At 42.8% G+C, this 27185-nt stretch overlaps 1 protein-coding gene across 2 annotated transcripts; it reads right to left on the bottom strand.

The window, feature by feature from the left end:
- EMP2 (epithelial membrane protein 2) lies at positions 1-25206 on the bottom strand. Of its 2 annotated transcripts, none has more exons than XM_083872835.1 (5): positions 25188-25206; positions 5182-5293; positions 3059-3152; positions 1849-1995; positions 1-1274 (listed from the first exon to the last, which is right to left on the bottom strand). In XM_083872835.1, the coding sequence occupies exons 2-5, from the start codon at positions 5257-5259 to the stop codon at positions 1090-1092; spliced, it is 504 nt and encodes a 167-aa protein (XP_083728961.1). In that variant the 5' UTR covers positions 5260-5293; positions 25188-25206; the 3' UTR covers positions 1-1089. The 2 variants fall into 2 exon arrangements, with proteins under 2 accessions (XP_083728961.1, XP_083728960.1); XM_083872834.1 differs by lacking the exon at positions 25188-25206 and adding an exon at positions 18870-19083.
- Between the last annotated feature and the right edge of the window lie 1979 nt (positions 25207-27185).

The raw sequence follows: 27185 nt of genomic DNA, 5'->3' as shown, positions 1-27185 counted from the left end.
TGAAAAATAAAAAACCACCAAGTCTTTTTATCTTGAAACCTATCCTGGAATCCATAAGCATAGTAATTGCACTCTGATTTGTTTAGTAGCAGTGTTTAGTTCCAGTAAAATCCACAATGGAATTTAAAATTATTTTTTTTAAAGGCCAATTTCCTAATGGGCAGACTTAGGGAATGCTTTTGTACAGGACACATTAACCATGAAATCACTACATGATAAAAGCCCAGTGTAATAAACATGTCAGTTTAGCTGTAAAAACCTAAATTTGGCATTGCTTGATCACTAGTCTGCTTAGAAATGTGCAGATACAGGCACAGTAATGCTTTTCTGTTTCCCAGAAAGGCTGCCCAAGGCTTAACTGAAGGGATTCAGGACTGGGGCAGGGAGTTCCTCACTGCCCCAGCTGTGCTGGGCCCAGGCGGAACAGGGAATTGGCTGAGAAGTGCTCCCACCAAAGGCTCTGTGTGCTTAAATTAAATGTGAAAGACTAATCAAGAGAAACATTTGCTGGAGTACAAAAAGGACTTGTTTACTTTTGCAAAGCAAGTGGTTTTAATAAAAACTTGATGACACTTACTGCACTTTATAAAGAGCAGAACACTGGTCCTTTGCCAGGGCAGATGCTCTGAGTGCAGCTTTGGGCTTTAGAATTGTTTGCTTTTTCATTGTGATCTGCACCTTGTTTTTTTTACACACCCTTGTATTTAACATATTTCAAAGGGATATATCTGGTCCAGGAATATAGTTAGTATATTGCTTACAAATTAATCTGTACAAGCTTTATTTGTAATCTAGAGGCCAGGAACAAACTGTTAATGTCTAATAAAGGAAAACCATTTATGATGATGAAATATGTAAAAGAAACAACTTGGCTCTGTCTTGCTCCGACCCCTGACCTGGAGGTGCCAGGCATTTCATTTCACCTGCCTTCTTTTTGCTTTTTTTTTTAATTCTGTTTCATATCAAGAACACAGTACATTTTTAGAGAAACAATACCTTTACTACAAAACCATGTAAATGATTATATACAAAATGGTTACTGGAATTTGGTTTTGTACTGCAGTGACAGAAATAACTAGGTGCTGACATTTATTTACGCTTCCTTAATACTAAGTACATCACTCCACTGATCAGAGTAAAGGCAAAGGCAATCCAGGCTAGGACAAAGGAATAGCCATATTGGCCCTTGGAAACTTCCATTCTGTATCCAAGGCTCCGGTGCAGTTCTTCATGCCTGTCTGTGTAAATGGAAGCTGCAATCATAACACACAGACCTGCAGGAGGAAGAAAATAATAAAGGTCAGCATCTTAAAATATTATCAGTAGACACAACTATTCAGTGTCTCTTCTGTCAGCTGCTTCCAACAATGTCTTTCTTTGTAGACACTCATTTTCCATCCTCAAACTAATCTGGAAGCATTTCAAGACATATTTTCAGTTTATTTGGCAGGCTTTTAATCTGAAGTGCTGTTGTGTATCTATGTCATTTGCAGTGAACATAAAATGGTTCTGAACATCTGGGTAGCTTTTAAGACTGACAAAAAACAAAGTGAGTACTTCCCTGTAACAATTAGAGAGTTATTTAGTGTGTTCAAGAAGTTCAGAATCTCAAATTCTTTCCCTTCAAAGTTTAAATTACTTTACCCTGAGCAGTGGTGACATCCATGTTTTAACTGCCTGTATATTGCAGAATGGAACAGTTCACTGTTTAAACAATTACGAAAGACAAGCTGTGGCCTCAGCAGCACTAGAGAGTTCTCACGCAGCTCATTCTTTTTGAAACCTTTTCCCACTTTTCTACTTTCATGAAAATATCATTAAAGTCAAAAGCACTGAAAAATAACTCACATGACAGGAGCTGGATAACAGAGGTTAACACAAATCTTTCTCCTTGCTTCAGACGGAAGAGTTGAAGAATGAAAACCAGAAATGCCACGCAGCAGAAAATGGTGGACAGGATCATGGCGGCCTGAACAGCCTGAATTGATTGATACTCTGCAAAAACAAAGCAGCCTTGATTAAAAATAGTTTCTCTCTTTGCCTTCTTCTGCAAGGAGTAAAGGGGTAGAGCCATGTTCTGTTTTTAGGAGTTCAGCAGATGCAGCAAAGTAGTTGTGTGTGCATTTCACAGGCTGGTTCTCCTCTGCTTCCTTGGTATTAATACATCTTAAAGACTTCTACAAGCTTCTCATGAAACTGAATGAAAACACTGCTGCCATTGATGTCCTAGAAGCACAGTGAAACTGCCAGCTGTGCCAAACAGCTTCCAAATGCAGACCACAGCCTCCCACCAGACCTGGAGACAGCTCTGTGGAGCAGCAGACACACCTCAGCCACCCCTCATCTCCCCAGGCTGGGCACCTGATTGCAGTGGACACAGAGTAATACAGAGAACAAGTGCAAACCCTCAGATCCGGGTTAGCTGAGATACCCTGTGTGGCATCAGCTCACTGCACATTACAGGCCCTAAACCAGCCTGATGCTTGGAAAACAAAATTACTTCATGGGTGCATGGTTCTTCAAATTATTTACCTCTTTAATGTACATGCAGATTGAAAGTCAAGAAATAAATAGAACATTTGAGAATACTTTCAATTTCTGTAAAGCAGGCTATTATGCTAAGCTGTATATTAAGACTTCCTGGTTAAAACTCCAGCTTGTGTTTACTTCTACTTTTTCCCCCATTCTTGTACACAGTCAGCATTTTTAGGTTCTTCTCTGCAAGTTCAATTCTGAGGCAAATTCTATCACTTTAGATGACGTCACTGTTTTTACCTAATTTTTTTAAGAACTTATTAGCAGTCGTTGTTGTTAGTTTGCTTTTACTCTTGCACTGGTCTCTTAAGTGCACATGACAGTTCCTTCTGCCTTCCTCTCACAGAAAATGTTAGAACAGTTGCCTTTCCAAAATGAAAAATCAATATTAAACTTTTTAGAAGACCTGCCTAGCTAGGACATGCAGATTTTTGAAGAACTATAAAACTGCCCCTGTATATTTCATAGCAATTTCACCAGATGTGCTGAAGGAACACAGACACTGGCATGGAGAGACACTCACCATCGAACTCATCAGTGATAGCCATACAGGTGCTCGTATTCGTGGTACACATTCTCCAGACATCTGTAGAAAAGTTATCTCCCACCCACCAAGCCTGCAAAATAAAAGTAAAGGGCTCTTACAGGAGATAAAACAAACAAAACCCACAAAACTCTTTCCTTGTCCAAGTGTGTACTGATCAGATACATCAGCTATAACAATTTTCTGTTCATTTTTGATGCTTAACCACTCAAATGAAATGTGAGATCTCATGGCATTTCAGAATAAAGGGTAATTAACTATCCACACATCATTCTCATTTTAGACCTCTGTGCAGTAGGTAGGGGCATCTTAAACATCCCAAAGCACAAGGGATTTCCACCATTTGGGCAGAAATTTTGCATTTTGCAATCAGTCCTTGAGACACCTAGACAAGATGTGCTTTGTTCACCCAGACTCTGTTTAGGATGCACACCTCTCTGAAGGAACAGCATTTGCTAATTTGCAGGAAATCATCACCTGTGAGACAGAAGTCCTTTATAGATGTTCTAGCTCCTGCCACTGATGTGATTCATCTCAATGTAATGCAGCTGTGCTGAGGTATACTATGGCATCTGTCTGGTAATAGCTGCTGACAAATTAAGATCTTCCTGTGGTATTTCTATTTTGAGATTTTAACATTCAAGGCAAAATGGTACTGCAGTGTCTGAGCAGATTTTTACAGTAGCCTGGAAAATGACAAGCACTCCACAAGTGTCATTTCCTCAGGAAACCCATTGCCATTCCAACAGCTACCCAGGCCTTTGTTTTGACTAGAGCTGCACAAAATACAACTTATAAATATGATTCCTGGTAGGATCTGCTGCTTAAATAGACATTCCAGAAGCCTCAGAGCTTACTGTGCAGCTTTGCAAACAATACTGCAGTTAAAACTATAATATATTATGGTAGTAGGCAGATGGATAAACAGAACACTGTTTTAAGAAAAATAATTACTTTCTCAGGATGCCATTCATTTGGATTTTACAGCCCAAGTTCAATGTTATTTTTCAGCTCTGAGCTCTATATAATATATAGATACATAGTATAAAATCTAATAGAAGGTGGTTGTACAGTTTAAGTTTTTAATTGTTCAAAAGTAGCTAATTGGTTTTTGCTATCTATGCTAAACCAGCACAGACACAAAGCAGAGTGCATAGGCTTTTATTTCTGTAATAATTTGGATTGTGTAGCAGATTTGAAATAAGATTAGGTTGCTTTGCCCATTGTCTTTGCTTTTTAAATATTCAAAGGAGCAGGGTAAGACAACCTGCTCTAGTGCTGAAATAATGACCTACTCCCATGGAACATTCAACCAGCTGAATAAAATGTAACACCTGTTTGTACACTTTTGCAATAAAAAGTTGTGAGTAACACATCATTTCACTTGGAGCATGGTCTTCACTATACAGTGTTTTCAGCAGCAATTTTTTAATATGAAAAGCCTGTACATACAAGAGACCTCATAGACAGATTCCAGTGCACAGACTTCAGATCAGGATAGTGGGCTGTTTTGGAAAATGGAGAATTACATTAAAAACTAAATAAATATTGGAGGGTAAATTCTTTCTCATCACAAAAATAAAATGGAACTTTGAAAGGACTGCAACACAAAATTTTCTAAAGCTTTGTGCTGAAGCTGCTTCAGCTTAATGGACACAGATACATCCATGGTGTCTCTCATGATTTAACTGGGCATCTTGGACAAACACTTGTGAGGCAAAGCACACCCTGACTGAAATTATCCCCACACATTAATCACCAGCTGTTTGACTTCAAGTACTTGACATAGGAGAGTGGATTTTCCCCTCTTCTCTCCTTCATATCCAGCTGAATCAAATCCCAGGGCTCCACACTGTAGATCTCCTCCCTGCCAGGGGAGAAGATCTGCTGCCTTGAGCTTACATGATGCCATGGATAGCCTTATCCACCAGCAACATGAACATCCAAGGCATTTTTGTTACAGAAGGGTCTTAGGACACCAGTGTGCCCAACAAACTTAGGTCCTCTCAGTAAGCAAGTTGAAGACTAGAGAAGAAAACCTCAATTTTTATGAAGCAAAGAAATCCCAGTGTGTTTGAGAGACAAGAAGAAATGACACTTACATTGTCGATAGTTGAGATGAACAGCAGTGCTGCTGATGTTATGTGAAACACGATAATGAAGGCCAGGAGAATCAGCATCCTTGCTCTGGAGAGGCTTTAGGCTGAGATAAATCTGTTGAACATAAGAAAGTATATGAGAAATCTTTAAGAGCTGCAGTTATGGTGCTGTTAGACACTAACATCAGATGCAGTTTGAGTCCATAGCACGTGTTCTATCTCTGTAGATACTTAACTGCCATCACGGGTGTTAAAATGAATCACAACTTGAAATGAAGCCAAGAGGTGCATTTTGCAACCTTCCAGCATGATGGCTGCAGTGAAAAAAACACACAAAGGAGTTTCATTCTGTGTGCAAGGATGGAAAACTCCTTCACATTGGCTTTTAGAGAAGTGCATTTCAAATTACAGCATCATGTGCAGTGATGATAATATTTCCACTGACCGCAGTAAGGTCTTGTTTCAACCATCCCTCCAAAGAAGGAAGAACCAGATTTCAAAAGGATCCTTTTAGAACAAATTTAAGTGCATGAAGAACTACCTCCTAGATTTAGTAACACCTATGTTGTACCTTAGGCTCACATCCTTTGTTCATACAGTTATAAGTTTTATCCATTGAATAATGACTAAGGACTATCATTTTCTTCTATATATTGCTCCCACTGGTAGGGCTGAATAAACCCATTAGTCACATAATAATCCAGTTAGCTGTTTCATGTTCAGTCACTTAATACTCTCTGTAGGCTACCTATTACCTTCACACCTTAATTAACCCACTTATTAAAATGTCACATCTCACATTGAAAAAACATCAACATGAAAAGAAAAAAATCCCTTCTTGACTACAAGAATCAGAAACTATTTCACTGGAATCCCCAGGAAATCTGTGGGCACATAACAAATAGGTTAGGGGAAACTACTGCTACTAATACACAGAAAAATGCAATTGATTGAAATACCTATTTCTTCTTGGCCAGAAATTCCTGCCAATGAATATATGCTATAAGGAATCTGCAGTCTTGCAGATCTTTGCAGTTAAGGTACACCATTCTGTACATCATCTGCATGTTCTCTCTCATCAATACATTAATGCATATTTCCTCCCTTCCCTTTGCTTTGGACACATTCTGTCAAATGGTGCCACTCACATAACACAGTAAATATCCAGAAGAAAGGGCAGTTATGAATTTCAAGACTTCCATATTTTTTTCATGTCTACCCCCCTCTCTCCTATTTCCATTTACTGGAATCATGAACCACATGAATAATTAAACCAAATAAAAGGACTACTCTGACAGCATTTTTAAAGCAGCTCCACTGGCACTCTCATCAGGGCAAATAATAACTACTCTGCAAAACTTTAACAAAAAGATAATTGACAGCATAATAACTCAGTGAATAGAGACCAGGAGTTCCAGACTAATCCTCTCCATCTCCACTGCAGTACAGAGCTATAACAAGCTGAAAGGCAAACAACATTGAAGTGCTTTTGTGAAAAATAAGTGGATAGCCTTATATCCGTATCTAATTAGAATGAATGAATGGGAGAGCCAAGTCAAACCTTAAAATAAGAAAAGCAGCTACTCTAGAGTGTATTCCTTCCCATTTCCTCTCTGTTAAACTCTTCCTTTGCAGCCACAACAAAGAACAGAAAGTGGCAATTTCCTCCAGTGAGCTGATTCTACTGTGTGACTCAAGGTTCTCTGAATTCAGTTCCACTTCTAGAAATGTCATTCATGGCTTTCTACTGGGCCTTGCTTGAATGAAAGGAAGAAGAAAGGAAAAGAAGATATTTTGTGGGTTTGTATAATGCCACATCAAAATTTTTTCATTGTGATATGTACCAGTCTTTGCACAGCACCCTCTTGTCTTGTGGCTGGATTTTTTTCTGAGGTTCATTTCTTGCACAGATGGTATCTAAGCATTCAGTAATGCAACAATCATCTGCCACATAAGGAGAGAGAACCAAATTGTACTCGGTATTATTTTAAGAATAACAATGCAATTTCATCTTATTACATGAAGTAACATAAAGAAAGAGAGACCAAAAAATGTAACCTAATTAAAACCAATCTTGCAAAAGCAAGACTTGCCAGCACAGAAGAACCCACTTTATCTTCAATCAAGTGAATGCTTTTGTTTTACTGTTTTCAGCCATAAAGAGAAGTGTTTCAGACAGGATAGATAAACATGTATGGCTGTTGAGGAGAAGACTTTTTTTGTTTTACCCAAATAAAGCCAAGATTAAAAATAAGAGATTTTTGTTTTGTCTTTACAAAAGGACAGTAAGAAAGGTCTAATGTTTCTATTACTAAGACCCTTCCTAACAACCATCTTTAGAGTCCTCCTCCTGACTTGCTGGCAACTTCTCCCTTGACGAGCTGCTCCAACTTCTGTGCACACAGTACTAAACAATGACACATGGAGACAGGAATTAAATACACTGGGGGAAAGAAAGGAGACAGACCATTTCCAAGTAATTAATACCAGGAAAAGACAACAAGAACTGGTTATCCAATCTGTCATGTCTGAGCAGGATCCCAGAAGTGCACAGACCTCAATCACTCCTACAAACTTTCCCTTCCCATGGACACCCAGGAGTTTCTGTGGTTCATCCCAGCCTGCACAAGGAATAATGAAGGGAGGAGGGTTTTCCAGAGAAACTCTCCGAGATTTGGGGGCAGGAAGCAAAGAGCAGCTCCCCCTTTCCAAGATGCAGCCAGCAACATTACAGATGCTACTACAGAATGTGCATCCCTCTCTAGGCATAAATTCTGGATTTCATCTCTCAAGGAGAACTACTAGTCCTCCACTCCACACAATCCTGGAATTCAAAACCTTACTGTGCAGACTCAAGATTCTTCCACTACCTCAGCAAGAAGCTCTTCCTTCCCCAGTCCTCTGAGGACAGCCTGTCTGGGAACATGTCCTAGCAGTGGGCAGCAACTTTCCTCTCCCTATGAGGAAGGGAAGGACACAGTTACAGAGCACTGTTTGCATTACCATTCAGAGTTAGTTTACTAATGCATTAATAACCAAACACTTTGGTAACATCTTATTCCACACATGAGCTGCACTCCTTTTCTTATTTGCCATGAGCTGTTTCCTGGGCAGAGTGATTTTTCACCTTCTCTCATTTGCAGTTGAAAAACACCACGCTCTCAGGTCAAGGTGTTCATGATTTTTATGTACACTGCCTTTAGGCATGGATGGAGACTGGGAGGTTGCAACAGATATTGTTCATCATTCCCCAAAGTGGATTGAATTCTTTTAATAATTTTTACGCACACACAAATATATGAGAAAAGCTTTTTGGACACACAGCACTTATGATGATGGAGCCACTCTTCTCAGAAGTACGTGATGAAAAGACTACAGGCAGCAGTTACAAGTTGCAACAAAGAATATTCCAATTGTGAAAAAAGTATTAATTATATTCAATGAGCATGATTAAGTACTGGAACAGGGCCCATAAGGCTGTGGGATCTCCATTCTTGGACATCTTCCTGACTTGACTGAAGCAAGGCCCAGAACGTCCTGATCTAACCCCCTGCTTGGAGCCAGAGTCGGCACTAGAGACCTCCAGAGGCCCCTTCCAGCTCAGCTCTCCTGTCAATCTGTAGCTATTTCAGGAACCTCCCTGTACTAATCTCCAGCAAAGCTCTGACAAAGAGAACATAATATTTGACTTAGCTCATCACATGTGCCATTAAAAACAGATTTGGGGGTTATAGTAAGGATGGCATTGGACGTCAACACGAATTCCTACAATTGCAAGCCTCAGCATTTAATACCACCTCACGAGGTATGGCGTAAGGCAGAAGTGGACAGATACTGCTGAGCTACAAGTGCAGACTGCCACGGGATCTAGAAAGATAAATTACAGGAATCCCACTGAACACATCCAGATTTGCTGTGGTAATAATGTTTCCCACAAATGCTGTTAAGTTGCAGGATACTTACACAAAACACATTGAAAACAGAAGACCAGTTACAGCAGCAACACATATTTTTTTCAATTAGTGCAGAAGTAATGCTCCAGTGCTACTCCATTTTACATGGGGAGGCTAAATGCAGCAGTCACACTTCTCTTGAATCTCTTCAGTAATGCAGACTTTTGGAAGCAGTAGCTTGCACTTGCCATGGGAGACAGCCTGATGAGCTTTAGGAGAAGTGGCTAAGAAGGGCCTCTGCTATAATCTCCTGGACATGCAGAGACAAGTGCATTTATACAGGACAAGACACTAGAACCATCACAGAGCTGCACAGTAAAATAAGGTATTTACACCAGAGTTTCCAACTATAGTGTTTCAAAACTGGATTGTCTCTCTATGTCATATCACACACAAAAACACATCCCCTGTAGAAAAGTCTCAGTTTATCTCCAGGATAAAGTCTATCTTTAATGTCCATCAGTACAAAGAAACATGACTATTTAAGTTTTTGCTGCTGTTTAGTACAGCAAGCAAACAAAAATGAAAAGTCTTTGACAGTTCTTAACAGAAGTTTTATCACTACTTTCCAACACAGATGTCATCTCCACAACAAACGCTTTCCTCCCAGGCAGTTCAACTCTGCTGCCAGGCTGTTTCTCATGTTTGTGCATACTCAATTTTTGCAACCAGCAATACATAGTGCACTATGTTCATCCTGAGCTCATTTGCATTGGAAAGGCTGAAGTTTACCCTCCAACACTGGCTGCTGCCCTCACTCCCTAAGATCAAGTCAGGGGTTTTCATCACCTTCATCTGAGCCCATGTATGAGAAAACTTCCACACAGACAATCCTGGTTCATACCCTTAGAAACACAGTGAAATCTCTGCAAAACAGCTCCTGCTCTGCACAGACCGAGGCTGGGGGTGTGCAGACTCTCAACACCCACGTTTGGTGTGCTGAAAAGACACACCCAAAACAAGGGGTAGAGGATCCTGCTGAACAAGTTACCATACCTGCAGCTCTCTGCACTGAGATGTTTCATTGCAACTAGAACAGCAGGTCTTTGGGCCATCAATAAGCATCCAGCTCAGCTGAACTTTCCTGAGGTCACTGGTGTACAACTGAATCAAAGCAAACCTTAATTATTGATTCTTCTGCCTCTCAGTGCTATAATTAAGTCTGAAAATGTGAATTTAGAAGAAAAAGTCTGTATACGTGTAGCACGAGAAATCTGTCATCTTGTGATGCATCATAAGTTGTTTGGATTTACGTGTTTTGCTCAGTTCTTGTGGCACATCTCATGGTGTCTCATGACTGAGAACTCAGAAGCTGGCTCACATTTTTCCTCCATCATTGTCTCTAAGCTTGCACAAAATTCCCTGGTTTATGAAGAACAGACTGATACTGTTAACTTTATTTATTTTTTCCCTCCTTTATCAAGTATGAGGAGTTTTGTTTTTCTTGTGTAATTCTCACTGGAACCAAAAGTGAAGTTCAGACAGCAGACTTTCTCCCAGCAAGAGCTTTGAGGATTTCAACAATCCACTAATGCCTAAATATCAAACAACATAAAGGACAAGAAAATCAGGAAATGTAATACCAAGAGAATAATTACACCTGTTGAAACAATTTACTCCAGTTTATTTCTTCTCTCTGAGTTAATTTAACAGTTGGGAACACCAACACTCTGCTAATGTACATTCAAACTGGTACCTGTTTTCATGCTCAGGTGTTACCCAGCTAACAGTCAATACAGAAACTTGAAATGTCCTTCAACCAGCCTCTGCAGGCAGTGTGGAGACCTCCAAGAAGTGCTGGATGGCTCTGACTACACTCTACAACACTGAATGGGGACCCAGGAGGGAAATGCAAAGTACAAGTCACAGTCTACACAGCACATGGGCTCCCACCCAATTTCTTCCTGGTGTGAAGCTAAGCATGAAGAGCAATGTGTGTTCTACATGAAATAAAATTCCAGGTCCCTGCTTGATGCTGGCTTTGGAATCAAGATGGCTAAGTGTCCTGTGAGCCCCTAGGTGGAACAGAGACCATCAGCTCTTTTTGTTTGCTTAATTGAGAACACACTCAAGCCCACAGCTCTTTGTACTACCTATTTTATGTGGAAGGAAGAGAGCTTTCCACTTGCACTTCCACCTGTTTTTCAAAGTCCTTCCTCACAAAGCAAGGAAATCAGAAGGAAATGAATCAAAGTTCCTTGCACCCAACCACTGTATGAAGGCAAAAAAAAAATCAATAGAACAAAAAGTGAATCCGCACTCTTTTCTAGAGCTCCACTTGAATGACAACATTTATGGCTTTTTAACACAATGGCAGAAAATAAAGTAGGGTCATTCTATCAGATCTAGATTTATTGGTGCTCTTGCAGCAGGCTGTGTTAAGACCCAGTAACCTCCAGCACAATTACAGCAGTCAACTTGTTCTGTTTTGATAGTGAAATACAGGGGCTTGGAGAGAAACTCACAAGACATGGTATGGCCTAGCTTCTTATCTATTTTCTTTCAAAAAATCGTGCCTTGCAACCAAAGCCCTGAGGTCTGTTTTTTGTGTGCACCACAGCTAATACAAATGTGCACCTACAGGTTAATAAAACCTTTTGTTTTTACGGTGTTTGGATGTCTGTCCATCCTGGTGGATTGCCTGAGCAACAGCAGACTCAAAGTGCCCAAGCTCGTGTGCCTGGCCTCCCTATCACCTGTGTGTGAGGTGCTCAAGCTCCCTTCAGCTCCTTCTCAAGCAACTTCATGAACACTAAATCTGGTCCCCACCTGATCACCAAAAGTGAGACTGTGATTGCAGGTGGGTCTGGCAGATCATCTCCAGACTTCCTCCCTTCTCACCCTGTCCTCCTCATTAGATCTATGCTGCCAAGCCAGAACTCCAAAATTCTAACCCTCCTGTTCCATATATTTCCAAACAAAACCAAGAAGCAAATTGCAGCAAAAATGCAACATGCTAGCTTTGAGTATGGAGACACAAAGAAGCTGATGTTTCTAATTTCTTAGGAATGCTATTAATAAAGATTTAACCTAGGGATGCCAGCATTGCTGCCACTTCTGTAACTCAGTCATTTATTTGCAAACAAGTTTGGGCTGGGTTTAGACTTGCCCTACCACTCCTTTTACTATGGGCCTGCTGTGTGCACTGCAGAGGAAAGTCACTCTGCCATGAAGCCTTTGTGGGCAGACTCAGCAGAAGAAAACCAGCAGGACCTATGGGAACACAGAAACACAATGCCCTGTTGTGGGGTGGGGAAGTGTCACTTACCGGAAAAATGAGCCTTGTGACATCTTACCTGAAAATCCTAAAAAACAGCCTGAAGCTTAAGAACTTCAAGAAAGATGTATTCAAATACTCCTGCAAAACCTGGAAGAGACATTACCAGCCACTATATGCTGAGAAGACAATTTAGCAGGTACAGAAGTCAGCTGCCTACACAGACAGACATATTTGAATGAAAGTCTTTAAGACTTCATCTCAAAACTGCTTTTTAGAGGGTTTTGTGTGGTCAGCAGGAGAATGGTTTTCCTACTCCAGCAGCACAAATGACACCATCCTCAAAAGTAAATCTTTTACACATTCTTCTGTTTCCCTAAAGCACATTTTCTTGTAACTGTACTTTTATACCAAATAATAGTAATCTCATATTTAAGATGTTCTATATTTGCATCTAATCCCAACACAACCCACAGTGGTGCAAGGTAGGCTGCCACATTACTAAATAACACCTAAAAGGGTTGCAATTAATCCCTGATTCCCATCATAGTCATCCACTCTTCCACCTTCAGTTTATGCTGAGCATCACATGCCTTTGGCAAATGCTAACAAAACAGACTTTCATCAAAGACACCCCATGGTTCAAGGGATTTCTCAAAGGGCACATATTGTTTGAGAAAACCCAGCAGTAATTTGAAAGAAGTAACCGCTTGTATATTGAAGTTTCTGGTTTCTTACAAAACATAAATGTATTCCGTCAGCGTTCACAAAGGCATGTGCAAAACATGTTATAAAATGTTGGTAACTTAAGTCTGTATGGGTAGAGCTTAACTGTATTCTTAGAGAATGAAAGAAAGCCCACATCATTTCAGGTGTTCAATGCACGCTCTCTGTTCACCTAGTTTGCTTGTTGTGCACCAGATTCCACTTCAATATAAACAAAATTGTGGTGTACATTAAAACTTTCTTAACAATCAGGCTGGTCTAAAAGTACTTAAAGCTTGTTTTCCTAAGCTTAACAAGACAAGAACTTCTCGTTCTGACTTGCTCATTTTCAAAGATCAAGACAGAATGGGGATATAGTTGCTTACAGGTCAAGGCAAACACATGGAAGGAAAAAGAACAGTTTAACTTAGAGATGAAAATAAATGGCTATAAATCAGATGTGAGCACATTTAGAATGTAAATTACAACTCTTAGAGCTGTCACATTCTGGAACGGCCTTACAATCACCACAGCTTAGGAAAAAGAGAGCTCCACAAGATCCTCCACAAGAAAGGATTTCTGTGATGCAGGGACTGTGCTAGCAGGGTGACAGACCACTGTCCTGACAGGATGCTGCAGCTCTGCTCTCCTGTGAAGCCTCTCAACAACTTCACTGAGGTCTCTGAGTGTTTCACAACAGGCTTTTTGCATGATACCCATGCCCTTGGCACCCAGCTGAATTCTCTGCCGTGCCCCAAGGGCTGTTGGGCAGTGCAGTAACACCGTGGTGATCATGAGGACACACAGCCAGCTTGGAGGGACCACTTGTCTGAGGGTGACCTAAGGGCCACCAGTGCCTGGCAGCCCCCCAGGGCAGTGGTCAGGAAGCACAGAACCCTTTCAGCCTGCTGGCACAGCTCTGGCTGAGGGAAGCAGCTCCATGGAGCTGGGACAATGACACGGGGCTGTTCTGATAAGCTATTCAAGCTATGAGAACCCTCCTGGGAACCTGCTCCTGAAACAAACAGCTCAACTGAGGTGTGGCCTGGCCTCACCCCTGCTCAATCACTGTGTGGCCACATTTCACTGTCGAGGGTGTCCATGTTCAATACCTTGGCAGGGCAGGGAGTGACAGACCAAGTAAAATATCAGACCTTTGTATCAGGTTGACAGATAAAATGTGTCCTCAGTCAATGAAAAGGGAAAAAAAAGCACACCTGCAACACTGACTACACATTAACATAGTTCTGAGCAAACCTCAGACCCTGGGCTCTACTGACTACAGACTGCTGCTTATCCAGAGATTATTACAGATACAACAGAACAGCTCGAGTGATTTATGATGTTCCACCTAATTAACCAACAAACAAAGGCAGAAAAGGTCTGTCTTTCCAGATTGAAAGCAATGCATTTAATTCTGTAGAAATAAAAGCTGATATTGTTTTAACTTTGGCAGATGCTCTGTGGAAATTGCTAGCAATCAAATGTGTTGCATTCACTGTTGTAAAATTTTCAAACTGCTTGTTTTGATTTGGCTCTGACTAGCTCTGTGTTGAGAAATTTTGGTTTTAGTTATTTCAGAGTTTACACATCATCTATCAAGAGTGTGAAAACACATTTCTATTGGTGGTACAACAGTTTGTTATAAAATAAAAAGCTCGAACTCTCCACAACTACTACTACTACTTTGTTTGACAGAAACATTGTAGCACAGCATTACACTGAATACTCAGCCTACCTCCAGAATGAAATTTTTACACCATAATTTGTAATCAGTGCAATTAAAGTTGCCATGCAGACTCTACAAGACCAGGTAAAATGATTTCTGTGCCTTGTTTGAGCACACTCAGTGCACAGCTCCTCTACTCTGGCTGCTCTGTGGGAACAGCTCAGCCCCCTCAGCCCCTGCTCTCTTTGCTCTACCCCACAGCTGCACCTTGGCCAGGCTGGACAGTGCCTGGGTCACTGCACAGCCACAGTGCCAGCTAAGGGTACACCAAGCACCCTGACAGCAGGGCAGGCTCAGCCAGAGCCCTTCAGTTGTTCACAGACTGTTCTGCAGTCTCTGGATTTGGGTTTGGTTCTGCCTTTGAACTCAACAGCGCGTTTGTTGCTTCAGAGGACTGAGCACTGCAAGCCCTGGAGAACAGGTGAGTGTGCACATGCACCTCAGCAGGGCCTTTGGAAGGTCTGTTTCTGTCTGGAAGAAGGCCAGAATCTTGATCTATTTCAGGACACTAAACACCTGCATTAAACACCCGGGGGAGTGTTCATGCTGCCCACCTCGGCTGTTTGTGGTGGGCAACTCCAAACATAGCACAGCGTTTAAGAATCAGTGAAGCAAACCATAAATATATATCCTATAGCCATCTCTAAGGGGTGTTTGAGTCAGTCCACTTTCTGCTCCACCTACAGACTCCTGTGAAGATCTCTACACAGCCAGAGGGTTGTATTTTAAGGTCACACCCAAATTATGAGGCTTCACCTGGCAGGCACATACCATCATTAAACCTGCCCATGAAACTTCACCGGCAAAATAAAAAGGTGTAATTACATTTTCCCCATTCAGTGGAGAAATAATAATTCCTTTGATGGATGAATTCGGGCCATCAGGCTTTCTCTTGAGTCTCACCCAGCAAGATGCATTTTCTAATAATTATGATGCTTATCTTCCTAATGAAGTCATAAGCATCACCTGACATTTTGAGATATATTTTACCAAGTTATCTACTCTCTAAAACAGTAAAGTTTTTAACAAAAAAAAACAGCAAAAACTGCAACGCCACTGCAAAGATCCTGGTTTGCTTCGAGCATCCAAAAAGCAAGCAAACAAACCCTAACAAACACTGAAGAGCTCCATGAATGGAATTCCTTAGCACTGTGCTTATGTTCCCCCTGCATTCCCTCTGAGACCAATGTGATTTCAATAAAAGCTGTGCATTCCTTTCTGCTTTCAAGTTTGGCTGTGCTGAAGTATTACATGGATTTTACATACAGTGTTTGCTTCACTTCAGAGTAAATCTCTTTCTTATTAGTTCCTGTATAACACAGTGCCTCATTCTGCTGGGTCTTCTTCCAACAGGAACATGGAGGAGGACGTGGAAAGTACATCTGCTAGCTAGCAGTATAAAAGACCATGTCCCCAGAGACCTATTTATCTCTTTAATTAAATACATTCTTGTCCTGATTTATGTGGGGATGTCATGTCCTACATGATGCTCAAGACACAAATAGAATGTGAAGTGCCAGTGGAAAATCAAAATATATTCAAGCCACTGAGGTGAAAAGGGAAGAGTCTCCTTGTGCTGCCACTGATCTTATTTTTAAATGACAGGGAAACAGCATTATGAAAGGAGAGAGCCTACACCTAATATACTTAGCAAAAGTAGAGGAAGGTCTTGCTTCTCTAAATACATATATGGGACTCATCAGTACAACCTTCTTCTAATCATTGAAGGAATGTCAAGCCTGAGATGGGAAACAGCCTTGAGACAAAAAAGAAAACAAAATTAAAGCCATAATAATAGAAGTAAAAGAAAGACAAGGCAACTGTAAAGCAGGAGATGCTAATAAATCAAGAGGGGTCAAGTGCATTAACTGAAAGTGGGTGTAAGATGGAGATACTTATTTCTTCTGAGCAATGTTGGCCACCAACAATAACTCCAGCATCTACGAACTGAGACAGAATCTTTGTCTAAGATAATAATTTTGCAGCAGCCTTCAATCTTGAGCTGCTCAGTCTGTTGAACAACTTCCTTTATTAACAAGGTTTTAAATCTGTGTAACCAAATAAAACTCACTGTTTTTCCTCACTGGCAAATCCACAGCATAGTCAACACTGTTTGTATGTTTACGATAGAAGTCTTTCCAGACCACAAATAAAGAATACAACGCCAGTAGTGTCTTGTCTACTGATTGGATGTTGTTTTTATTTGAAATTATATTAACACACCGTTTTCCTTTCCAAATGAGCATACTGACAAGAAACTGATCAGCTCCTAAGAGTCTTCATGGTAGTGCTGCATTTCAACTCCAGCTAATGCTGATGGCTATTGGCAGAGTAACTCCTGGATTCCTGGCTGGGCAGACAGCTGCCTGGTAACATCCCTGTCAGTCACACAGCTGGCATGATACAATCTGTACACATCTTTATTCAGCACGGAGGATGAATCTTCCCTCAGGTATCCCAACAGTCTATTTCCTAACTCAACTCTACAAGTTCACAGAGAGATTCAGAGAACAGCAAGAGTTCCTTCTTTCAATGTCTTGAAGCAAAGGTGAAGTCCTTAAATCTTATGCTGAATAAACTCCTACCAGCTTCTGGTGGCCATGTTTACCACATGCCTTTGTTTCCACTCCCACTTTGATTTCACCAGCTGTGGCAAGTACCTGTACCCCAGCTGCATTCCTTAAGATGACACTTGTCACACACTCTTACAAAAATGTTGCTCCAGCAAACTGCAATTCCCATTTCTCCCCGCAGTGAAACTCGTGCCTGATATTCCCCTACCATTTGTGTTGTTTCCTGCCTGCCCACATCTGCAGCCACCTGACACCTCAGTCCCAGCAGTGCAGGCTCACAGCTCTTTCCTGAACGACATGGACAGCAAAGCCTTCAACATCTGACAGCAGGTCTGGATGAAGGAGTCATTATAGACTATTTTTATCTGACAGAGAAAACATCTGCTCAGGCAGGTGAGAAAACATTTTATACAGTTAACACACTAGCACTGTATATACAGAGTCTGCAAGTAAATGAGAAGAAATAGCTACATTTTGGTTTTTCTATGATGAGCCAACCATAGCTCTTTACTTCCAAAGTTCCTAAAGAAAACTCCAACAAAATTCAGTGTGGATTTCACAGCTATTTAGTGGGTTTCTTCACAGCCCTGTATCAAGTCAGAAGACACTTCTAAGATGCTCCACTGCAATAATCACTGCTCATTTACATACTATTCCCAACTTCTGGGAGGAGTAAAAAAAAAAAAAAAAAGACCTTCCTGCACCATGTGAACAAAGTATTCCTGCCAAGAAATTAATGGAGAGGCTGAACTTCAGGTTTCTTGATGGCAGCGTTTTGTGGGTAAGAGCAAGTCGTGGGTAGGTCTGCTGAGGAACCAACAGCAGTGCTCTGTTCTTCCGAAAAATGTCCAAACAAGGAGCTGACCTCTCAAATCCAATACTCAATATTTCAGACAACCCACGTTACTGAGAGCTGCCTGTCCAGTATCTGCTACACAACCTCCCCGAAGTAAACAGTGTATTACACGTAGATAAAAACCACCAGTGAGTGAAACTGCACTTTGACTCAAGTGAAAAAAAAAACACTTAATGCTGGCAAAAACTTCATAAACCGAAATCTGCACTGAATTACATCTCAGTGTATTTTCCTTCCACTGGGAGGGCGGGGTGGAGCTGCCAAGAGCTGCTACAGCGTTACTGCAACACACGCGAACTCCGCCGAGAGTTCATTACAGAAAAGTACAGAAAGAAACCGTGGAGAGCGCGAACTTTCTGCTGGTTTGGCCCAGCCTGGACTTCACTGGCGAGGAGCCCCTCGGCCCGCCCCGTCCCTCTCCCCGACACCCGGAGCGAAGGAGCGGGGCTGGGACTCGACAGGACCAGAACCGCTCTCCCCGGCCGGCCCAGCGACGGCGCAGCACCGAAATTAAATGTGCTTCATAGTAAACAAACGCGTGCTTTTCATCTTTTTTTTTTTTCCCCATTTCTGGCGGTTCGTTCCTCCCCTGGCCGGCGAAGCCGCCCGCTCCCCCGCCCCGCTCCCCCGCGCCCCCCGCCCGGCCGGGGCTACTCACGGGCCGGCGGGCAGCTCTCCGGGGCTGCGACCGTCTGGCGGCGGCGGCGGCGGTGCCTCCGCCCGCCCTCCTGCGGGAATGATGTCAGCGGCGGCTGGGTGTGGAACCAGCAGGGCTTTCAAAAGTCCCCCCCGGCCGCTGGCGGCGGGAGAGGGGTGTGAGTTTGTCTGTGTGTGTGTGTGTGTGTGTGTGTGTGTGTGCGCGAGAGTGTGCGGGCGCGGAGGGAGGGACGGACGGACGGACGGGGCGCGCACAGGAGGAACTTTCCCCGCCCGTTCCCACTCGGCGGACGGGCATCCATCCAGCCGCGCCGCCGCCCGGCCCTCCCCGGGGGCGCTGGGCCCTCCCCGGGGCCCCCGGCCCGCCGTCCCCCGCAGCCGGGGCCGGTCACCGCAGCGCTGTCCCCGCTGGCCCCCGAGATGCCGCTCCCCGGGCGGCTCCCGCCTTCCGTCCGGGCTGACCCTCCCGGAGCAGTGACCGCTCCGAGCGAGAGGCGGCGGGGCCCGTCCCGGAGAGCCGGGCACTGCGAGGGGCGGCGGGGCCACCCTGGGCGAGGGACGGACGGCGGCCACCCGATGTTGGCCGGGCCAGGGCTTTACCCGGGAAGGACAGGGCGAGGCCCAGGGCGGAGCCCTCTCACGGGAGCCATAGCGGGGAAAAGCAGCCGCGATTCCCAAAGCGGCCGGGGACAGCTGCGGTGGCCGCGCCCGGCGGGGAGCGCGTCCCGTCAGGGGGCCGGGAAGGCGCCATTTCCAGCGGGCCGGGCCCGAGCCGCTCCCGCCAGGGCCTCCCGTCCTTTGGGACGGGCTGAGGGGGGCTGACGGAGCCTCTGCCCCTCGGGACGGGCTGAGGGGGGCTGACGGAGCCTATCTCCCATCGGGACAGGCCGAGCTTCTGCCCCTCGGGACGGGCCGAGCGGGGCTGATGGAGCCTCTGCCCCTTGGGACGGGCTGAGGGGGGCTGGCCGAGCCCCCACCCCCGGCGGGACGCGCTGAGGGGGGCTGATGGAGCCCCTGTCCCTTGGGACGCGCTGAGGGGGGCTGATGGAGCCTCTGCCCCTTGGGACGGGCCGAGCGGGGCTGATGGAGCCTCTGTCCCCTCGGGACGGGCCGAGCCGAGCGGGACCGGCCCCCGGCGGCGCCGCTGAGGGACGAGCCCCGGGCCGGCCCGGAATGCAGCGAGTGCCATGTTCGGGCAGAGCCGCCCTGGCCGGGAGCCCGGCGCGCCAGGCTCGGCTCGCTGCTGCCTGGGCTTGTTCGTCACGCAGGAAAACGCTTGTGTGGAGAGCTGAGGAGAGCTCCGCTCAGTCCTCAGAGTCCCCGGGCAGCGCAGGGGAGAGCGGGGTCACTGCCCGCCCCTCACGGCCGCGCTCTCCTCAGGGTTCTCTCTCCATCGCCAGTGGTGAACATCTGTCACCGGCTGTGCCCGCTTCCAGCGCGGTTTGCACATCGCCTCCGTCAGCGGGGCCTGGTGTTCACCGTGACTCACGAGCAGGCTGAAGACCGTAATCCGGCTTTTTTGGCCGCCTTGCGTGTTTTGGTGTTGGGGCAGCCCCTTTGCTTGCTCAGATGGATAAAAGGTCTCACCTGCCCTTACCGCAGTGTGATGTTGGTGAGGAAATCTGGCTGTTCCCGTGTGACTGCCAAGCTGTCTGCTCTGCATTGTTTTCTTTTGTGTCTTGCCCTCTGTTACGGTTCTGCACAAGTTGCTGTCAACATTTGCTTTGGATGTTACCTAAAAATCCATCAGACCATGACTCTCTTGGTTCAGACTGTACGTGCAAGTTTACGAGCAGTGTTTCCCAATCCCAGAGATTACCTGTTCTGTAAGAACTGTAGTGAATTCCAGCCACACCATCCCTATTCCTAGAATCTTTACACAACTAGCAATTACTACGCTGAGCAAAAACACTGTGTTGGTCACTACTCAAAAATTAGCAGCATGGCCCTACTTCATTGCACCTTCATTTTTTCTGAAGTGCAGCATTAGTGCCCTTGTAGAGCTGTGAGGAATCTCACATTTTGCTAAAAAAGTAGAATTACAGGAACACTATGAAAGAGTTGCTTTGTCAGTCTAAGAACTACCAGTTCTACCAAACACTGTAAGCAATTCAACTGGGGTGGGTAGCACTTTGTGGCATGGTAATCTCTTATGGTGTCTTTTGCACTCTGATATTAGCTTTAGCTAACTTCCAGACACATCATGTGTTCATAATCACTTCAGAGTCATACACAAGAATATCCAGTGCCATAAACAGTCCCCACTGTTCACTAGAATGTACGTTTCTCTATGCTCATGTATTCCAAGTTTCTGCATAGGAGAGACTGGCACTTAAAGTAGTGGCTGCTTCTTCATTTGTACAACACCTGGTTTCTGGTAATTGCCTTGAGGTTAGGCTGGAATGGGAATTCAAAGTGGCTCTCAGGGAGATGTTCATAGCTCTGGGGCTGAAGGAGCAAAAATGAGAAACTTATGAGTATCAGTGGAGGAGATGACCCTGCTTGTCAGTTCCCGGGGGTTTCAGGAAAGTGGTACCTCAGGATGAGCCAACCCCAGCATGACAGCCTGACTTCTAGTGAGCTCAAATATTAGAGCTGAAGTCACTTAAACATTCCCCTACACAGAGGTAAGTTTGCAAGTGGAATATGACAACAGAACACTTGATTTTTAAACCAAAGCTATTGCTTGCAACTCAAGGTACTAGAAAGAGGTTAACTGTGCTTCATCATGCACTGCATCTGAGGTGCTGCTTGCTAATTAGTGCAAAATATTGTCCATATAGGAAAAAAAATACTGTTAAAAATAGCCTCCTTTCTTCTCCTTCAATGCCTCATACTTGCATTTTTAATTGTTGAATAGTTGTCATCCATAGTTTATCTTAGCTAGAAGCCGAATACATACTTTTAAAGCAGTATTAACACACTGCCAGATGACTACAGGCTTTTCCTGGAAGCAGATTTTCCAGGTTCTGCTTTTCAGGCTTGTGTTGGACTGATGTGCTTTGAGTGACTTTTTTTTTTTTTTTTTTTCCACTAATGCAGTGTTTAGTGTCTGAAAGAGGTGTTGACCTTTTTCCTGCCTTTCCCTTCCCTAATTTGCATGAGGGATGATGATGTGAAGGGAAACGTGTTGTATCCAAGTACTCCCTTCTACTTGGCTGAGTTGACAACGAAGCTGTTTGAAAGCAAAGTCACTGACAACAGAACTCCTGGTGTGCAAACACAAGACAAGCCATGCCATCCCGTGCCAGTTCTTCCTGCTTGTCTTGCCATGTCCTAGACAGTATCTCTGAAAGTAGCAGAATTCATAAATGAACAGAGGTATCTCTCCCACCTCCCACTACCAGCTGCCATGCAGTGAACACGATTTACCTGTGTATTTGAGATAAGCCTTTTTTTTTGCAGTAGTTAGAATTCCCTTTTACACATGAGCAAAGTTTGAAAGTGCAGGCTGAGTAGCCATGATGACCAGGAGAGGATGTATAATGGAAATACAGGGTCAAATATTGATCTTACTGGCATGGTGTACATTGGATGGCGACAGCTCAATGTGAAATATTGATTTACAATTTGCAGATATGTAAATGGACTAGCAATAGAAGTGTTGATCTCATTAATTTGTAGTATAACAAGTAGAATAATAAGTTGGGGTTTTTTTACTCACAGTGATTGCATAGCTACAGTTTATGCTTTATCATGTATCTGTCAAGATGATGAACAAGTTCAGTATTTTTGTAGCTAGCAGGGATCAGGGCATGCTCTGTGCAATAAGAAGCTGTAAGTAAAACCAGGCTAACAAGATCTTTGGATTTATCTGAACAGGAATACAGGTGGAAGAAAGGAACCTCATGAATGCCACTGACTCCGAGAAAGAGAAGCCTTCAGACTGAGGGAGCTGCTGATCAATAGGGTAATTGAGTAATTACTTGTCCAACTGTTAAATGGCTTCTGATAAAAATATCTCTTCCTAGACAGGCTGTAATCCGACTTCTCCCAGAATGGAAATACTGTGCCAAAACTCCTAAAGAGGAATATAAGGCACCATCCTCTATAGGCATCATTGTAATACCAATCTGTTAGTTTGCCACAATGAAAACCAGTGTACCAACGAAAGACTTTTAGCACTGACACTGTATTTTTCTCCAAGAATCTGTGCAAGAATCCTCCAGATTATTGATTCAGAGTATACAACACTAATGGACCCTTTCTGTACTTACTTTTCAAAAAGAAGTTACATTTACTGCCATGTCAAAGTAAGTAATACTGATGAGCTGGTGCTGATTGGGAAGCAATTTCATCAATGAAATTGAGTTCAAATGTAGGCTTGTATGGCAGTGCTGCCATTTCTAGAATTGAATAAATAGGAAGTGTACTGTAGGATGATTTTACCATTGGACAGTTTTGTGAGTGGCAGGATGGAGAAGACAATGAGAAAGAAGAGAGTGACATGGACCTCTCCTGTTTCATGGGGTTTTAGAAGTCCATCCAAAGGAGCTGCTATGGCATAATTTCATTAGTCCATTAAAAACCACTGAGCCATAACAAGGTACTCACACCTTTGTCTCCCTTTTCCATTCCCTCTGCAGAGATCAGAGTGTTCTTTGCTTTCATCCCTAAGAGCCCTGGTATGCTTGTAGAAGGTGTCTCAGGTCTGTACAAACTTTAGTGTATCCTTGGTAAAGAACCTGACTCACATACCCCTTCCCACTCCAGCCTTGGGAATGTTTCCTCCTCCCCCTCAAAGCACCATTGGGAGGTTAAGCAAGAGCAGCAGCTTCCCAACCATTCTTAACTCCTTGAGAACTGAAGTCCTTGTTCAGGCTTGCTGTGTCTAGAACAAGGAGCTTGGAAGGAGTTCTGACAAACTTACGAAATCCTGAGGGATCAGAAGACATTTCCTTTTTCTCTTTCCCTGCTTCCATCACTTATTGTTCTTCACTGCCTCTTGCACAAGTCCAAAAATATCCTCAAAATTAATGTCTTTAGTTGGCTGCAGTTAGGCTGTGCCAAAATAAGTGAAAGACTTAGGCATAAACAGCACAGCTTTTTGGGCAGCTAGTTCCATGGTTTATACAGCAAGTGTATGTAGGAGATACTAATTCAAATGTTTGTTTACCACGTTGATCTGCCGGATATACAAACCTGTGGAGATGGCATTCAATAAAAAGGAAAAGTATTGCCTTCCTTTCTTCCCCACTCTTGGGTGCTTTCCTGGAAAATGTTCTTTTATTCTATCAATGTTATAATTGCTTTAAGAAAATCAATACCAATTTCTGGCAAAAAGTAGCCAAGGCAAACAGTAGTACTGCCCCTGGAAATGTTATTACTGCATCAAACAAAGCTGTTTGCCAGTGCAGTGATCATATTATGAGAACTTCCTAAAAGCAGTGCCTCACAAAATGGTTATGGATGAGAGTAGCAAAGGCATTGAGTCTAGGGACCTTTCAGTCAGAGAGTATTTTGATGCTGAGGGTATTTGGTTACTGGATCATCTCTTTAGCCTGTTTGCAGAGTTTTTCTGTTTAGTCAAAACTTGGCCAGACAATGGTAAATTAAAAATTAGCTCTGTAACTGGATCTAGCTATTAAAATGCTTTAACATTAGGATTTAACAATCCTAGCTTTGTTTGGAAAAGAAAAGAAAAGGAAATAAATTGGCAAGGACTAAAGGCAAGCTGCAGCAAAAATAAAAATTGCGGAGCCTCTGAAGTACAGGGCAGTATGTCAAGGGCTTAATACATTACAAATAAACCTGTGTGTTGCTTACCCTCCTGCCAAAACAATTGCAATAGCAACCCAACCCTCCAAATCAAATACTATAGAAGAGAACTTCTAACCCATCACTCTGCTAGAGACAGGAATACAGGAGCCTCAATTGTATTATTATAGAGGGGAAATAAGACCTTGGCTACAGAAAATTTGCTGTTGTTTGAAGTCTGCAGGAGTGTGCAGTTGGAGTGGCAGGACTAGGATTTCATTGTACAAACAAAATCCAAAAGAAGGTCAAAGTACCCTACAAGAAGACACTATTTTGAGAAGAAGACACTTGAACTGCTTAGAGGAAAAATATATTTTGTCACTTTGGCTATTGACCTTGTAATCTAAAAAAAGCACAAATCTTTAAATCACTTTAAATCCTTTAGAATTAATTAGAAAATATGGTGTTTGCTTCTCCAACAGAACTACTCACTCTCGATACACTACAAACAACATCACATATTCAGAATGCAAGGAGTTAATACATTTTCATCTGATCTGTAAAGTAAAATAAACTACTTAGCATTTTTTATTCCTATGAGTGGCCAAACAAGAAGACTTACCCATCTGCAGCCAAAGCTGAGTGACAAGCAGCTCCACCAGTGAGGACCCTCTGTTTCTGTAGGGATCTGTTCTGCAGAGCACACAGGTAAATAAAAGGGACTCTGAGACATCAGTGGGATGGTTCTGCTTCCCTCCCCATGGAGCAAACCACAGCACTCCAGCAGAATTCTCACTCAAATAGCAAACCTGACGTGCAGATGCACTTCTCTCCATATAAATCTGTGCACATGTACATTATACATTGTACACTAGCAAATAAATAGACATAGAAATTCAAATCCAGGAACTGCATAATCTGAAAAGAATTTTGCGGCTAGCATATATTCTGGGGACTGGCCCACACTCCAAAGATTCTAATTTTATATAGCATTTGGAAATCCATCTTTGTTTATTATGATGATGTCTCCATGCATGTGTTAGCTCCTTCTAAGTGTGTATTAGAAAAACACAATATTGTTACTCCTGCTGAATTCTTATGTAATTTTAAGTATTTTAATGGCCACTTAACTAAATCCCACAGGAAAGCAGTACAGAAAAGAGAGAAATCAGACTTGCTGAAGTCAGTGGAATATGCATTTACCTCTTCCTGAGAGCATTGGGGTGCTCTATGAGACATGGACATGAACCAGAGTCTGCCTGCAGATATGCATTCTTTAATCTCATTTACTTAAGTGGATGTTGCCACAGGCAAAATTTGGACCTGTGTGCTCTTAAACTAGAAATTGTTTTCATAGTGATTGCAAGTATTAATACTAAATATGCACAGCATAATCCCTGTCATCAATAAGCTTTTAGTGCATTAAAATTTTAATAAAATACATAAATTTGAAGTAGTAATGATGCTTGCAAATCTTGCATTTTAAATCCTGGTAAGTAAACAGCACATGAGGGTATCAGGAAACACCAGTGTGTTGTAACTCTTGCAACATTGCTGTGAGTCTCAGACATTTGCTGTTTTCTCAAAGACAGCCATAGAAATATGAGAAAGCCTTTTACCCTCATATTAAGAAAATACTAAGAAAAGTAAGAAAATGTATTTGTCATCTAAAGGAAGCTAAAAATTCTTTTTTTGAAACCTATAATTTTTAATCTTATCATAAAATACATTGTGGCCTAACACAGTGTTTTTGGATGTAGGCACTTGCCAATACTAAGATGTTACATAAAGGTCTTCATAAAAGAATTAATTTCACAAATCAGCTGAATCTGTATTATAGTAGCTGGGATTTCTATATGTATTCTGGTATGGGGATTTTGGGGGAGAAGCAAAGACTAGAGCATTGCAGCAGACTGTGAAGATCTGGTTGATATAAAGGGAGTGAACAAGAGATGCTCATCAGTTTGAACCAAGGGCTGTTAGTGAGTGGAAGGTTTGAGGCTGAGGACTGGGGTGAGTCAGATCAGTCAGTACTGGGTTTGCAGCCCTCCCTTTTCACTCTGGCCCAATTCCTGCTTTCACAGGAAGGAAACACACACAAGTCAGTCAAAAGGAAATCTGAGTGTGCTCCTCCGGGCTGGCCAGTTGACCAGAACTGACATCTGCTCTTCATTAAAGCAATGGATTAGCTGGGCAGTTTGAACAGCCTCACTGGGAGTGATCTCCACAGTGTTAGGATTTAGATCAAGGAGCAGGATTTTGTTAAAGGAAGGAGCAGCATTCTCAATTTTAAGTAAAGATGATTAAAATTGTATTTTTCTTACTTTTAATTTATAAGAAAGTATCATTAGGATGTTCAGGAAGTGGGATGGGATCTGTCCAAATGAATTTTAGATAACTGAAGGTGCATGAAGTACTCTCCTACAAAAGCTGGGGAGAGGAATAGTTATAAGCACATAATCTCAAGAGTCTCTTCATTCCTCAGATTATAGGTTATAAAAAAGTAAATTATCATATTATCAATATGTGGGGCATAATCTCCTGCTGATGGAAGTCAATTTCTCCTCTGGAAACAAGTGTTTTTCTGGGAAAATTGTCCTACAAACAGGACAAATCAGCT

Source organism: Zosterops lateralis, assembly GCF_965231275.1.
Source record: "Zosterops lateralis genome assembly, chromosome: 15".
Lineage (NCBI taxonomy): Eukaryota > Metazoa > Chordata > Aves > Passeriformes > Zosteropidae > Zosterops > Zosterops lateralis.
Note: the sequence above shows the minus strand (reverse complement) of the source record. Positions and strands in the feature narration are given on the sequence as shown.